At 38.8% G+C, this 17,221-nt stretch overlaps 1 protein-coding gene across 1 annotated transcript in view; it reads left to right on the forward strand.

Moving 5' to 3' along the window:
* LOC110947903 (sodium- and chloride-dependent GABA transporter 2-like) overlaps positions 1–17,221 on the forward strand; it is a 39,295-nt gene that overhangs the window by 12,419 nt on the left and 9,655 nt on the right. The window contains exons 2-13 of the mRNA XM_051947950.1: positions 2,434–3,172; positions 3,497–3,684; positions 4,433–4,567; positions 7,009–7,149; positions 7,450–7,537; positions 9,172–9,304; positions 9,820–9,954; positions 10,128–10,231; positions 10,889–11,013; positions 13,167–13,279; positions 13,388–13,525; positions 13,693–13,795. Of these exons, the coding sequence (XP_051803910.1) occupies positions 3,165–3,172; positions 3,497–3,684; positions 4,433–4,567; positions 7,009–7,149; positions 7,450–7,537; positions 9,172–9,304; positions 9,820–9,954; positions 10,128–10,231; positions 10,889–11,013; positions 13,167–13,279; positions 13,388–13,525; positions 13,693–13,795 (1,411 nt within the window). The 5' untranslated portion in view covers positions 2,434–3,164. The remainder of the gene's footprint in view (positions 1–2,433; positions 3,173–3,496; positions 3,685–4,432; positions 4,568–7,008; positions 7,150–7,449; positions 7,538–9,171; positions 9,305–9,819; positions 9,955–10,127; positions 10,232–10,888; positions 11,014–13,166; positions 13,280–13,387; positions 13,526–13,692; positions 13,796–17,221) is intronic.

Genomic DNA, 17,221 nt, shown 5'->3' on the forward strand with positions numbered 1-17,221 from the left:
CTCCCACAGTCCAAAAATATGCTGAGGTTAATTGATAACTCTAAATTGCCCGTAGGTGTGAATGTGAGTGTGATTGTTCATCTGTGTCGACCTGTCCAGGGTGTCCCCTGCCTTCGCCAGAGTCAGCTGGGATAGGCTCCAGCACCCAACCCCCCCCCCCCCGCAACCCTAGTGAGGATAAAGCGGTATATAGAGAATGAATGGATAGATTTTGTTTTGACACAAGCTTTCTGTTTGTCACCGCTGAGGCAGCAACAATGTTCACTAAAGGAGATGGAGGCATAGGTTAGTAGGTTGGTAGGTTGGTAGGTTGGAGAGTGGACTTTAAACTACGCATTACATAACTTTGGGTGTGACCATTATTCTTAAAGTTTCCTTATCACTTGTTTACTTTTGATTTTCACTTGCTGTTTGGTTATGATAAAGCACCCAAACTACATGGATAAGTTTAGAATTCAATCATATTTCACAATATGATTGAAGCTTCTCCTCCATTTTCTGGGTTACCATCAATATATAATATTGGCTGGCTGATAAGGAGATACAGTAAAGCAGTGAAAGAAATCACAGCTAAGTTTTTCATTATTTTCATTATTTTAAGAACCATTTATAAACATTATGACATATATCCTTCTAATACACACCACCTAGCATACAAGGTAGTAGAGGTGGGCAGATCCATCCAAATAATGATAATATCTATACCAGCGCTGGTATTGATGATGAGATCGATACTTCAGTTTCAGTTTCTCTCCTGTATGCCTGCACTGATGCAGTTTCCTGGCTGTCTGTGTCAGAGCTCTGCTGTCAGAGCAGAGCAGCACACCAGGGTCATTTCTCAATATACTTCTTGTCCATTCTTACATTCTTGGTGTTGAGAAATGGCCTTGGCTGCTTCTGTGATTGGATGTTCTATGTCACATGACTCAGCGGCACCAGAAAAACAAGTAAACAGGTTCAACCATCAACATCATTTATTATAGTGGTGGAAAACATAACTTGAATTTCTTCCTTGTCTTTGTCTAAGTGTTCCTCTCTGATGTGTAAGACGAGCTGTTGATGGGCAGACTGCAAGCAGGAAGATACTGAACCAGTTACAAAGACTAGTGCTGTAGCAGGCCTACAAAATCAAATAAACATTAAGCAGGATCATGATTTTTAGCATCTTCACTGTGAGGTGTTTAGGGGGCATCAGTAAATGTAGGATCTGTCGCTGGGCAGATGGTGTTTCACCTTTAACCAGGTGGAACTAGATGGGCGCGACAAACTGGCAATGTCTGTCACTTGATTGTCAAAAATAACTAAAAATATTGTATTCAATATCACAAAAGCAACTGTGCAAAAAAATTAATGTAAAAATGCATCTTCAAAGAGGATTTCCTATTTCAGTGAGAGAAATTTTGCACAAATACTGACCAAACTGTCAAAAACAAACACTGTTTAAGGAGGTTATCCTTCATATTGTGATTTCATAGGCAACCCAGATTCTTCCTCCAGACCCAAAGAAAACCTACACAGGAATTCTGATTCTTAGACCCTGTGAGCATTTACAGCCCCATCTTCATTCCAGATCTGGACCATACACAGCAGCAAACCTTGCTCCAAACCTACCGATTACTAAAAAAGTTCATCTAGAGTATTGGTATTGGTATTGGTATTGGTTTTGGCGATACTGGCCCTGCATTTACTCGGTATCAGATCAATACCAAATCTTGCAGTATCGTACACCACGAGGCAGCTCAAAAACTGAGGAAAGAAACTTAAATATTATGAAATAATGACCAAATAAAAGGCACAAAAGATTCTTCTTTATTCTTCTTTGTTCGGAGACCTGGTTGTAAGCATCAGGTATCAAGTCACTCTTATTGTCACTTAATTTAAATACCAAACATGGCATTTCCTCTGGTGAGAAGCAAATCCCAGCTCCCTGACTTGCAAATAAATGAAAATGATATGTTGATTAGAAAGTTCTTTGAGACAAACAAAACCAGCAGAAAGTATGTTTTCCTCCAAATGTAACTGAGAATGCAGTTTTCAATTGTTTTGTCAGTACATGAAGAAAGAAGCAGCGCTTTTGATGTGCTGGTGTAGCTGGAGGAAAACTCAGGAGATCACTTAAGTCTTTAGGATCCATTCACTGGGTGCAACAACACTATGTCGGTTTATCAAAGCTTTAGTCTGTATGAACAGAGCCCCATCACTAGTTAGGATAAAAATGTTTCAGTTTCCACCTTCATTTTTAAATCTTCAGCTACATGTGGTGCAGTATGGACTGTTGCTGCTCTGTTCTGGGTGTAACTAAAGAGGAAAAACAATTCCATCCACTTCTGCAGTGCTGTGTGGCTATTTCTGGTTTTTGTGGTAAATGGTGCAATGACTGACTAGTGTTTGTTTTTTTTCTTCCTTCCTTCCATGTGGTTTTGTTCTTTTCAGGCTTGCTGGAGAGGAACATGGTGAAAAGAAAAGGCACAACCTGTGAAAAGTTAACAAAACAACTCAATTTGTGGTTGGTGGAGAAAAATAACTTCAAAAACTTGAACAAGCTTCAAATTTATGTGGTTAAGACTTTACAGACTGCCTTCAACAATCGCAACAGCAAAGCTGCCCTCTCATGTGACTGCATTATAGTAAGATGCCATAAAGTTGGCTATAAACACCAGTGCAAACATAATAAACTCTGAAGCGGAATATTAGCTTCAGTCACTCACACCGGATGACTGTTTGCATACAGAACTAGCAATTAGTATTGTTCTTGCATTAATTATGAACCAAAGCCACAAATTCCCAGTGTGCAGACAACTGAAGCCTGTTTATGGTGGCTGACATAGCAGACGGCTCAGCTGCTCTGGTTTAGTTGCTAGCAACTGTGCTAATCTTAATGACTTAACGTCCTCCTCAGTGGAAAAATACAGAAGGGAAGTGGCATTACCTCGAACCTTTGTCAGAGCCAAACACTTTCCAGTGAGACAGCACAGTGTGCAGACCAATCCGACAATAATTAGGTCATAGAGGAGCAAAAAGAAAACCATAGCTACTTTGTTTCTCACTTTGGCTCAGCCCATGACATGTTGTTTGTGTAGAGATCCTGCAGTGCACACAGCTGAGAGGAATACTAAACAGTTTTGCTGTTGCTGGAAGCAGCTCCTGGGGGAGGGGACTTTGTGATGGAGGGGTAAGTGTTCACTGTCTTTATGCTTTACACTGGACTGCTAAATACATTGCTCTAACTCCAAAATGTGCTTTAATAAGTTGTAGCTTCAACACTTGCCAGTGAAAACTTTCCATTCCTGATAATCCTGTGAGCTAAAGTTCAATGAATAAATAAATAAAGCTTATGTACAGTGCCAAATAATCAGCTGAGTAGTTCTGCATGTTTGTATAGCTTAGTGCTAGAAAGGTGTGATAATCCTTTAAATGTACAGGAAGCAGAACTACTCTCCAGTTTGGATTTTACTGTATGTCTTTTTAATCTGCTATCATTTCTTAATATGTCAAGGGAATTCCTCAAAGGAAACAGCCTGGAGGTGTCTGGTCCAGATAACAGTCTGGTGAAGAAGAAGATTCAGCTGCTGGACCGTGGCCAGTGGGCGAACAAGTTGGAGTTCCTGCTGGCTGTAGCAGGGACCCTGGTTGGGCTGGGAAACCTGTGGAGGTTCCCTTATTTGTGCTACAAAAATGGAGGAGGTAAGCAGGATTACCCCAGGAGAAAAGTTCCTGTAAGTTTGCTGCTCTGGTTAAAATAATGAACAAACATGCTGATCATGATAAATGCCCCATGATAAGGGAATGGCCCTGGTGTTGCACAAGCTGATAGTGATTTTATAGAAATGTTTTTTTTTTCCTTTATCAAGCCAAATGGAGCTCAAGGAGGAACAAGGAAACCCTGGAACAAGATATTTTCAGTTAATGACAGTGACACTGATCAAAAGAGTCTCAATCTAATTTATGTGTCATCCCTTTTCAGCTAGAATAACAATAAATCTGACTTCTTACAGCTGTCGCACAGAATTAATATATACACAGATTAAACTAGTGGGAAGTACACCCACTAAACAAACAGTGCAGTACATGAATGAAGGAAGGAATAAAGCACGCTGTCATGTTAATATCCTTGTTAACAAGCCACAGCTTCAGCTGACCACTAAAAGAAGTATTGATTTCTCTGTTATGCAGGGGCAGTGAATTCCATTCATTCTAATCCAGAAAAAAGTTGGCTGACCAAAAGCACTTCTATAAATAAGAAAGAAGTAGTCTCCTCTTGCAGTACCTCCGGTAACCTGAGTGATAATTCCCTAAAGGAGAAAGAGCGGTGTGGTGGAGTATTCCCCCCGAAAAAGGCAAAGAGGAGCTAATTTAATTTTGTGATGAGCCTGGGATTTGCCCTCAGAGAAGTATCTTGGTATGTTTTTAATGTTCACTATCTTTCTCTCAGGTGCCTTTCTGATTCCATACGTCCTGTTTCTGCTTGCTTGTGGCATCCCAATGTTCCTCCTGGAGACAGCCATGGGACAGTATACATCTCAGGGATGCATCACTTGCTGGAGGCACTTCTGCCCCTTGTTTGAAGGTCAGTGCATTAAAAGGAACTCTGGCAGAAGACAGAAATTCATACAACGTGAACATTTGCATTTATGGGTATTAGCTGCAGAATAAAACAACATCCAGATGTTGGGTGCTCCTGTGCATCACATGTAATTTACAAATGAATAAATTGTAAAATTATACATGGCACAACAGCAAAAGCCAAGCTAACAGTGTAACGCAAACAGGATTAAACGTGAAATAATGTATTTATTGGATTAGTGTAGAGCAAGAAACAAAACTGTTTTCTGTTGGAAGTCACTGAGGTTAAAACATTGGAATTGAAGTTGCTCAACATAAAAACAAGTGCAGATCTTCCTCTTTAAGAATTCTCCAGGGTTTAATAAATTAGTTTTATAGCTTTACATAAGCAAACTTTGCTCGGAGCGCAAAGGTGCATTTTTTTAAAAGCAAAGAACTTATCTGATAATATTAAGGCTGACCTAAAAATGACTCTTGATCTTTTCCTTATATATTGTGCTGCTATGTGACATATATAGGTGACAAAGAGCATTTGCATTAAGGAAAAACTTTCCTACAACAGGTTTCAGTCCCACATATGTGTGTTCCAGTCACATGTGAATTGACTTGAGAACAAAGAAGCTGCTCACAAAGCACATTGTAAATACTACAGGACTGACTGCGTTGGCCTCGATATTCTACACCTGTGTGACTTGAAAAGATAATTGGGAAACCTGAGAAACACAGATGATTTCGTCTACACAGGAGTCTGTCTGATGCTGTCAGAACCAACTTGAAGCACTTACTAGTTAGTTCCAGCATGTAAAAAGGTGTCAGTTTCTCCCTGAGGGCCAGATACCAAACATTTAAAATCAAATCGCACCTCTTCAAAGAAGACACCTTGTCATGCACATCAAAATGGATGACAGGATTGATAATTACTTGCACACATTGATGTGAAAGCTTTTATGTTTGTTATTAAGCTCAGGAATGATGATTTTACAAGCAGCTGCTATCGGCCAAGGCATAGCGTTAATTGAGAGATGACTGGTGTTAATTCCATATTAATGTCCAAACAAGACTTTTTTCTGTCCCTACAGGTTTTATACATTCCCATACTTTGCTCTGCTGTTGGATAATTCCTTTTAGTAGTTTATTAGACATCAGGAAAAACAGCTAACACGCTTGTTATTTTCCAAAGTTTAAAGAATTTACTTGCATATCTAATAGAATCTGTTGACACCAAGTGCAGAACATCACTAGACTCTTTCTTTCACAGAAAAAAACAACAGTCTGGATGACTGAAAACAAAAGTTGCCTTCATGACAAAGCTTTCGGTCTATTTTCTCTTTTATGTTAGGTTTTAAATGACAAAGCAATTGTTTCATGACAAAAATGCATTTGGACACTTGATAGTGGCTTCGGTGAAGATTACAATTTCAGTGTCCAGCTGGCTCTCCTCCAGCTGCCTGGAATCAACCAGTTTCTGCAACAGCTGCGATGAAGTTTACTCCATGTTTCGTGACATTTTTTCCTCCATGGCACCCTGCAGCTTCTCTATGGGATTTATGTCAGAGCTCTGAGACTTTAAGTTTCTCCTGTGGAGAAATATTCTTTCAACGGGCAGCTTGTTTGCTTTGGATTATTATCCTACTGAAAGATCCACTTCTGTTGCTTCAATCATTTCGAGTTTGATTTATTTAAATTTGCATTCAAACTTCCGTCACATGCTTTACAAGCTGGCCTGCACGACTTTAAGAAGAAAAGCCTCATACTTTAACATTCCCACCTTTGTGCAGCCTGGTTGGAGTTCTTCTTTTGATTTTATCCACAAAAACTTTCCATCATCTAATCCTTGTACGTTGAATTTAATCTGAAATTAATAAACTACAACAAGTCTCTAAAAGCTGCTGTCTTTCTCTGCATCTTTGTTTACTAATTGAATCCTGTCTGTCTTATCCTTTGACCTTATGAATGGTTTCTCTCTTCCTCTGTACCAACCATCACTGATCCTATTTTGAATGGCCTGTTAGCTGCCTCTTGTCTCCTAATTCTCACTTATCTCTGAAGTGACCCTTACAGCTGTTTCTCACTGTTTATGCGGTCCAATCTGCTGCTGGTCTTTCTGGGTCCAACTGAGCGCCGTCTGTTCTTAGTCACAAATGTTTTGCCAATAAATTCATGGAAGATTGAGACTCTTTTGCTGATCTGCTGAACATAATGTGTTTCTTTATGCAAACAATTGATGCTCAGCCTTTTCTCTGACCTCACTCTACTGGTCTGCATTCACCTCAAACCAGTTCCACAGTAATTTCTGGTGTATTTGAACAATTTAAAAGGCCAGGTCCCCTGAAGTTCACACAGGTTCCCCGAGCAGACTAGCCACAGGTGTGCTTTACTCACACACTCATCTCAACCATCAGGCCTGTAATTATTAATCTGACCTTACCTCATCTGTCTCCTCAGGAATTGGTTATGCCACCCAGGTAGTGATTGCATACGCCGCTGTGTCGTACATCGTCATCCAGGCCTGGGCCTTCTTTTACCTCTTCTCATCCTTCAGTGCTGAGGTTCCCTGGGCCAGCTGCAGGAACGCCTGGAACACAGGTAGATATGCAAACAAATGCGGAAATTAAGTTTATGCATCAGACAGTCAGCTATATCAAACTACCACAGTCTGCTGTCCTAAAAGCAAAAATCCAAACCAGTAGGTGGGATAACCAGTGCTCTTATTGTGGTAACCTTTATTACAGGAAGTTAGTCTGGTGATTCTGGCACATAGTTAAAACCTTTAAATCTCAAATTAGTGTGAATGTATTTGAGTAGTATTTAACATTGTATTAAATATAATGCTACATTTTGATCAAATGAAATATCTCCTGCTTTTTTTATTTATGTTTTTATCAGAGGCTTGTGTTGAATTTGATAAAACAAATGCATCGTCTAATTGGACAGCAGCTGCAAACGCAACCACCCCTGCAACAGAGTTCTGGGAGTAAGTGCATCCTAACAGTTGTTTTCTCTTTCGTAGCTGATGCTGGCTTTTTCTCAAGAGCCTGAACAGTGAAGGTGGATTTACACCCTGTTGTTTTTGTGTGTAGTTTGCTTTTCTTGTAACCAGATGGTCACATTTACAAGCACTGGGCCACAGAGTGGTCACTCCAGGAAATTCAAGAGCATATTTTTGGGTCACAAGGGAGCAGCATTTCCATGTCGGTTAACCCATAAGTGCCCATAACTTCTCTGTAGTCTCCAGTGAAGCCTAATTGTTTGCACATTTTAGCCAGTCCAAATGTAAAACACACTTACCAAAAGTGAACAAGTTTTAATGTTAGTCTGTTGGTCAGTTGGTCTCAGCAAATATTCTCATGAAATTGAGTCCAGGTGTCCATAAAGCACAAAAGATGAATCCCACTGACTTATACCTTAAACTCTCCTGCAGCACCACCATGAGGTTCAAATTTAAAGATGGCACGAACATTTGTGACCCCTTGGGATAGATACTGACCTTTGATGATCCCATGACTTCTTCTCTAGTGTCACCAGCAGGACATATTTTGAGAGCACAAAATGAGAACTGGAGCTAATCGTGCAAACTGAGTACGATTTTAACACCACTGTGTCTTCATCAGGGTCACACAGAACGCAGACACAAGGCACACAGATACATTTGAGCCGAACCTGGTGTAAATCTGCCATTGGATGATTAGTTGAACGACATTTCAAAATTAATGGATGGTGGGAGTTGCCAAGTCACACCCTGTACACTATGTCTGAAATGGATGGTTTTTTCTCGCTCCTGTCACCTTGTTATTTGCTGTGGGCTCATTTTCTGCTGCAAAAACATCTTCACAGTTTGTGGCTAATAAATTATGTCATTCTGGCAGTTTTTGAAAATGAAAAGATGCCTTTCAAATATGTCAGCAGGTTTTGTGGGTTAGAAGGTTGCAGTTACAGAGACAACAGTATCACAACAGCAAGGGGTAGTCAGGAGTGAAAACCCAGAGGAAGCACAGCAAATCAAACAATTAATTTATGTCAGGGTGGGTTTTGTCAGCACCTAAGCAAACCTGTCCTAAAGCACAAAATTACAGCTATAAATAATCTGTCAAATATCTGTCAAACTTGACAAATTCATTTTTGCCAAAGGGCTCCACTGTGCTTAAAGTGTTTCATAAAATGTGCCTCTCTCTCAGAAGAGCTGTGAATTTACGATGTTTCCACCTCCGGGAGAAGACAGAATGTTTTTACACCCCAGTACTTTAATGATGCTGCAGAGCCAAGGTCACATTTTTGGTTCTAAGATTTTGGACTATAACTGCAACGCTAATGTCATTCTGATGAGCCCCAGATGTCTAAATCGCAAATGGTCTAACATACAAACTTGTGAACAGGAACATGGTAAACATCATACCTGCCACTGGCCATGGGCCTGCATTTACTCACAATGAAAAACTGCAGGCCCAAAAAAAAAAATGCTCTGCATAACTACATCATGTGATGAGTCACATCTTCACCATCATAATAGGCTTCTTTATCATTGATAGTAGTCATGAACAAATTTGTCAGTGTTTTTGTTTTCAAACCGCTGTTTCTTTGGCAACATTATGTTTTCTTGTTTTTTTTCAGGAGACGAGTACTAGGTATATCTCAAGGGATTGAGCAGATCGGTACCTTGAGGTGGGACCTGGCCTTGTGTCTCTTACTGGCATGGATCCTGTGCTACTTCTGTGTTTGGAAAGGAGTGAGATCGACTGGAAAGGTACAACTAATCCTTTGTAAGATAATTTCTTATCTTCCGAAGAGACATTCCCAAGCTTTCCAGCTATCTCATGATTGTTAGTCACTTGATCTTTGATCCAAATTGGCTTGTCCAACATTTTTAGACATAATTTGCCAGCTTAATTTGCTTGATCTTATCATGCACAACATCCGTATATGGAAGCATTCATTATATTTCTCCTCTCATTTATTCAGCTTTTTCCTGTTAAAAAGTAGAATATCTTACATCAAAATAGCAGTTGTCCTCATGTTCCAAAAAGTTACGTACATTCTTGCCAGAATCAGCTGATGAAATATGGCACAATGTGAATTGTTCTGTTAGGAAACACAAATGTGAACCAGTAAGACAACTGCCAAACGAATTCATTGCAGCAGTGTCATAAAGAGTGCATTGTTGGCAAAGGATGTACTACTTAATGCCAAGCTGACATCTGTTTTGATTTCTCTTCGATGTAATTAAACTGCATCACACTGTTCTCTGTTCTGCATTGACAGGTAGTTTACTTTACAGCCACTTTTCCCTATTTGATGCTGGTGGTTCTGTTGGCTCGTGGACTCACTCTGCCAGGAGCTATGGATGGTTTAGCTTTCTACCTGTATCCTGACCCCACAAGGTTGGTGGACCCTCAAGTAAGTAATGAAGTCGAACAGCCATATTAATGCTGCAAAAATACCAAGAAGAGCCGTCAGCTCAGTCGAGCTCAAACACTCTCAAATACCGTCATTTCACACTGTGGACTTTCGGTCTCCACTCTTAGAGATGTTAGAACTGTGAATGATTTTACTAATCTTTATGTGTTTAGGTTTGGATGGACGCTGGTGCACAAGTTCTTTTCTCTTTTGGCATCTGTCAGGGGAGTTTGACGGCTCTGGGCAGCTACAACCAGTTCAACAATGATTGTTACAAGTCAGTGCACTCTGCTTTCTGTCTTTATTTTAGTGAAATTACACAATTAAAACAACTACACAAGGCTGGCTTGAGATTCAAGCAATAAGTTTGTCTCTTGCTGTCTCAAACATTCTGTTAAGACCAGATAAAACTTCAACTAACAGTTATTTTCATCGCAGATTACTCTGTGTGTTTTTCTGTATAATGTTGTTTTGTACCTTCACAACAGCCATTCAAGAGCACTAAAGGTATACGTCAGGCCCAGCAGTAAAAGCTTTCATGTTGTTTATCAATTTAGTGAAAAACAGATAATACCATTACTGCACATTAATATTTGAAGTGATTCATCATCAGTGTTTGTAGACAGATGAATGTTTTATGTCTCTTAGTGTATTGTTTTCATATTACTGTAGAAATGCTGCATGAGCTACCTTCTTCTTTGTGTCTTAAGCACAGAGGTCTCCCTGGGAAAAGAGATTTTTGATCTCAAGGTACTTCCTGGTAAAATAAAGGTTAAATAAAAATAAATAAATAAATAAAAATAAAGCACCCACATCTGTTCAAACTCATTTTTTGTTCATTTTAGCATCTTACACAATGGTATTTAGTTTTAAAATGCATTTTTTACCTTGATATTTGCTAAATGCTTGGTGGGTTTTGTGTTTGTTTCCTCAGGGACACATTTGTTCTGTGTCTGGTGAATGGTGGCTCCAGTTTTGTGGCAGGGTTTGCAATCTTTTCGGTTTTGGGCTTCATGTCTTACGAACAAGGACTGCCGATATCTGAAGTGGCTGCTTCTGGTAAGAACACACCTACACTCACAGAAACTAGCAGTCAGTGATTACTTTATTAAATATGAATGGATCAATCACAACATGAAAATCACTAAAAATCATGGAAAAAATAAAAATTTGCATTGCAACCATTAAAAAAACAGAGCAAAACTATCAATAATGCCCAAATCAGACATCTGTACTTTTACAAAAAGTTGTCCTTTTGCAACATTTGACTGATCAATAATACTATTTTCCTTTATTTAAATCAGCCATATATATATATATATATATATATATATATATATATATATATATTAAATGGTAAAAAAAATCTCAATACTGTTTTATCTGTAATATATATGTGTGTGTGTGTGTGTGTGTGTGTGTGTGTGTGTGTGTGTGTGTGTGTGTGTGTGTGTGTGTGTGTGTGTGTGTGTGTAATCTAAATTTTCATGTTGACTGTTAAAAAAAACAAACTTGTTAACTATTGAAAGAGAGCAAAACTGTAAATAAAAGTAAGAATCTGATTATTTAGAAATAGTAGTATCTATGAAATTATACTGCTTTACTGTATTTCAATCAGCTAAATACATTATATCATTATTTTACAGACACAGTTTTTGGATGGTACAGTATTTCACCATTTATTTTTAGCATGTGTTATTGTTTTTTAATGCATTTTAGTCACAGTGAAGCATAATAGTGCACTGAAACATACATGATGTATGATGTATCAGTCTACTGGACAAGCAGATCTGATATTTGAGTGTACCTTTGCTGATTTTGCTGTAAGTTATCCATCTTCATCCATTTATCTTTTATGTAAAAAGAAAATCTGACAGGCTCAGACAGTGTGTAGGCTGATTTCAAAGACTAATAGAGAATATTTTTGGGACATGGAAGATGTTTAAAATTATATATTTTGCTGCAGATACAGTAATTGCTTATATTTTCTTCTTTGAAAACGTATTCTACAAGCATAAAACTCTTCTGCAAAACTGCTTCTTATCATTTTAATTCAAATGTATGGGATATCGAGTCCATCTGTTTGAATGGTTCAATCAGTCATCTAATTATCTGTGTTGACTCCATACTTAAATGAATTTGGGATACTGTTAAAAACAACAACAAAAAACACATTATAAATGGGGAGTCCTGTGAGCTAGCTGGTGCAGGTGGCGTCAGAGCGTGTTTTATCCCTAAAGCTTTGTCTAAACTACACTACAGTCTTGCCAACTCTCACGCTTTCGTGCTTATTTTCAAGCTTTCACGCTGTCCAAACAGATCTCACGCTGAATAGCAGGAAGCCTCAAAGCCCCTCCTTGGAGGCTTCTCTTCACACAGAACAAAGTCTGAACATTTTCCACATTTCACAACCAACACCGCTATGTGCACATCGCAGAGAGACTGTAAAAGACTCGAGGCGCAAAACAAACACAAAACTCCTCCATTGTGTGTTTTGCTCTATTTGGGCTACTTTGCTCTATGATTTCACATTTATCACAAACTGACATGTCTACAGACACTCAGCTTTACTGAAATGAAGCAACAGGTATAGTGAATGTACTGTCATTTTGACCAAACACTGACATGAGCTGAATTTAGTTTGTTGCTTCTCGCTGTTAGTCGGCGTCTTTCCTCTGAGTTTATTAAATACCTGCAGCATCAAGTAATGTTCTTCTGTCGCGTAAAGTGTATTATTACTGCTTTGTCACAGCGGGATATTTGCAGTAGTGACGCTGTCGTGCACAACTACACACAGAATGTGGCCTCTCTCATCGTTAAAGTACAATGACTAAAATGTGCCTTGTAAGAACAAAACCACATTTTATGTTCCCTTAAGGTGCTGTCGTTACATAAATTTTTGTTCCGTAGAATGTTCATCTATCCTAAAATCAACTAAGCTGAAATGGTGAAATATATTGACGATTGTTATTGGTGCATATAAATTGTGGGAGTTGCGGCTTTTCTGCTGGTCTGTTTAATGTGTCAGTTCACTGTAATAACTGTTAAATTCAGTGTAATTACAGCAAGAAGCCCCATCCTTCATTATCACCTCAGAATCTGACTCCAACATTTAGCTAAAAGTTGGCAACCCTGGTTATACTTAAAAGTTACAACGAATGACATAGCGAATGACGTGGCTTTAAATGACTTAATATGTTCTACACACACAGGACCCGGCCTGGCATTCATTGCTTATCCACGTGCAGTAGCCATGATGCCTTTACCTCAGTTATGGGCTATCTGTTTCTTCATCATGGTCATCTTGTTGGGTGCAGATACGCAGGTACAGAAACTATCATATTTTGCATTAAGACAAAATTAGAAATCCTCAGTTTAGTGTTATTGTGTAACCATGGTTTAACTGTTTCTTTGGTCTGTGTGTCTCTGACAGTTTGTGAGTCTGGAGTGTCTTATGACTTCAGTCACGGATATGTTCCCAACTGTGTTTCGACGAGCTTACCGCAGAGAGCTGCTGCTGCTTTGTCTCTGCTCTGTTTGCTTCTTTCTCGGTCTCCTTCTCGTCACAGAGGTGAGTGTTTACAGTAAATAAAAGCTGAAAATGCACCTTTCCAGATTTCTTTTACATAAAATCTATGCAAAATTAGCTTCAGTTAAAATTTATTTTAATTAAGCACACCTGAATTTGTGCGTGTTGTTTTTGATATGCTTTAACAATCTACCTCTGTCTTCTTGCAGGGAGGGTTGTATTTCCTTCAGCTCTTTGATCACTATGTTTGCAGTGGCAACAATCTCCTCCTTCTTTCAGTGTGTCAGTCGATAGCAATTGGGTGGATTTATGGTGAGTCAATGAGTCATTTAGAAACAGAATCCAAACTCTTTTCATGTTTACACATATTTGGTTTATCAAAGTTGATTCTGATTATTGATATCCTGCTTGAACTGGAAACACACTCATCGCCGCTTTTATGGAAACATCTGAGTAAATGTGGTCAAACGAAAAGCCCAGCTTATATAATCTCATAATGTAACTATTCCTCCTGCACCACGAAACCTGATGGAATCCATTTTTGGGACCATTTCCTGGTAAAATTTAAAAAAGCAAACAGTATGATTCCCAAAGGAACAGACATCACTGACCAATTTCATCTTGTAACAGATATCTGCTGATTAAACAACATGAAACTGCAGTTCAAAATGCTCCATTACACAGTCTGTCCACCAGAGAGCTCTGACCACCGTCAAATGTGCCACTCAGTACAGAGCTTAGCTCTTTCAAAAACAAAATGGTTGTGATTTCTAATAAAAAAGATTTTACATCACGTGTTCATATTAACATAGAAATAACCAAACAGCACATATGTGTCCGGTCTTTAGAACAACTTCCAATTCATATGGTCAAGTTAATGTAAAACTGATGCTCTAAAGGCAGCGTGGACCATTCAGATCAGTGTCCAAACCACTGCTACACCGATTTGGGTTTAGGTTTGAATCAGGCTGCAGCAGGTGTTCGGTTTCTCCACACTGGTACACTTTGCAAAATTATTCTGTTTAAAAAAAGAAGAAGAAGAAAAAAAAACACCTACTTTTTAATTAAACATCCCTGTAACCCGTATTTTACAGCTGACACAGACTGGAGGTTTGAACATACAAATACTTCATTACTGAACGTGGTGAGTGCAGACGCCTCTCACTTAACCCGCATTCCTTTGGTGCATATTCATACATAACAAGCCAAATATATCATTGCTGTGTTACTTAATTACTTAATGTCCTTGATATTTTGTACTTAAATTCCTATGTTCTCTTTGACACTGAGATTTGTTCCCACCCCCCCTCCTATTTAAGCTTATTTAAGCTTATTTAAGCTTGATGGACGTCTCGTCCTCTTGAGGAGGGGTGTGGTCTCTCTGGAACTCTTTCTCTGAATGTGAAAAAATACAAAAGATCTAAGGGAGTTCTGGACAATTGCTGTATAACAACATGCCCATCATGTTGCCCCTTGTCAACAGGGATTTAGTACTGCCTCACAGGGGTTCGGGTGAGAAAAATACTTGGTATGTGGTGTTGGTCTTAAATCCACCACCAGACCCACGTATTTGCTTTAGCCTCTTATGCCCCAGTGGGAATAAAATGTGTATGTTGCTGTCATAGAATAAAATCACCTGAAAATATGAATTAAACATAATAATATAATAGTAAAATACATACAATATTATTAAAAATAGCTCTAAATTATCTGCAATATTTATATTACTTGGGTTAAGTTCCATAATTTATAATCCTGAAACATACTATAGCTTTAATATTACATTGGTTTGGTTATTGTATGACTCTACTCGGTGTCTGCCTTAATATGTAAATTACTCTGATATACACTACCAGTCAAAAGTTTGGACACACCTTCTCATTCAATGTTTTCTCTTTATTTTTACTACTTTCTATATTGTACATAAATACCGAAGACCTCACAATTATGAAACAAGGTATATGGAATTATGTAGCAAACAAACAATTGTGGAAAACTTAGATTATTCAAAATAGCCAGCCTTTGCTTTGATTACTTCTTTGCAAACTCTTGACATTCTCTGGATGAGCTTCATGAGGTAGTCACCTGAAATAGTTTTCACTTCACAGATGTGCCTCGTCAAGGTTCGTTTGTGGAGTTTCAGCCTTCTTAATGGGGTTGGGACCATCAGCTGTGTTGTGCAGAATTCACGTTGGTACAGAGTTGACAGCCCTATTTGACAACTGTTAGAATCCATATTATGGCAAGAGTCAATCAGCTGAGTAAAGAGAAACAACAGTCCATCTTTACTTTAAGAGCTGAAGATCAGTCCGTCTGGAAAATTGCACAAACTTTGAGTGTATCCTCAAGTGCAGTCACAAAAACCATCAAGCGCTACGACAAAACAGGCGCACACGAGGATCGCCCCAGGAAAGGAAGACCACAAGTGACCTCTGCTGCTGAGGATAAGTTTATCCGAGTCACAGCACCTCAGATTAGAGTCCAGATAAATGCCACATAGAGTTCTAGTAGCAGACACATCTCTACTTTAACTGTTCAGAGGAGACTGAATCAGGCCTTTATGGTCAAACAGCTGCTAATAAACCACTACTAAGGGAAAGCAACAAGCAGAAGAGATTTGTTTGGACCAAGAAACACAAGGAATGGACATTAGACCAGTGGAAGTCTGTGTTTTGGTCTGATGAGTCCAAATCTGAGATCTTTGGTTCCACCCGCTGTGTCTCTGCGGCGTAGAAAGGGTGAACTGATGGTCTCTACATGCATGGTTCCCACCGTGAAGCATGGATTCGGAGGTGTGATGGTGTACCAGCATGGCTACCATGGCATCCTGCAGAGACAGGCCATCCCATCTGGTTTGCGTTTAGTCGGACCATCATTTATTTTTCAAAAGGACCATGACCTCAAACACACCTCCAGGCTGTGTAAGGACTATCTTACCAATAAGGAAAGTGATGGAGTGCTGTGTCAGATGACATGGCCTAAACTCAGTCCAGATGGTTTGGGATGAGATGGACCGCAGAGTCTCAGCATCTATGGAAACTCCTTCAAAACTGTTGGAAAATCATTTCAGGTGACTACCTCATGAAGCTCATGGAGAGAATGCCAAGAGTGTGCAAAGCAGTGATCAAAGTAAAGGGAGGCTATTTTGAAGAATCTAAAATATAAAACATGTTTTGACATATTTCACATTTTTTGTTTACTACATAATTCCACATGTTTTCATTCATAGTTTTGATTCCTTCAGTGAGAATCTACAATGTAAATACCCATGAAAATAAAGAAAAAACCATTAAATAAGAAGGTGTGTCCAAACTTTTGACTGGTAGTGTACTCCCATCTTAAATAAAACTACAGGGTATGAACTGCAATATTTAGTCTTTAGTTAAGCTATTTTTTTTTTTGTAATTCCAATCATGATCCTTTTTACTTTAAGGCATTTTAGGGCAGTGGCTGTTCTCGTAGATGAGCTGTACAAAAATGTGGTCTTGACTGGTCTTGACTGGTCTAGACTTGACGGAACAGTTTCATCTTGTTTGTTCATTATGCTTGTGATCTTATCTGCTGTTAAAAGCTTTTCCATAATTAGTCAAATTTGACATTTGTTTTTATTGTAAAGCACTTTGTAATGTTGTTTTCTAAAGGTGCTCTACACTGAGTAAATATTATCATTTTGTAAGTACAGTGTTGTTGGGACATTTGCTTTTGAAGTATCTTTTTCTAATGTGTGATCAGGCAAAT

Source organism: Acanthochromis polyacanthus, chromosome 5 (genome assembly GCF_021347895.1).
Source record: "Acanthochromis polyacanthus isolate Apoly-LR-REF ecotype Palm Island chromosome 5, KAUST_Apoly_ChrSc, whole genome shotgun sequence".
Lineage (NCBI taxonomy): Eukaryota > Metazoa > Chordata > Actinopteri > Pomacentridae > Acanthochromis > Acanthochromis polyacanthus.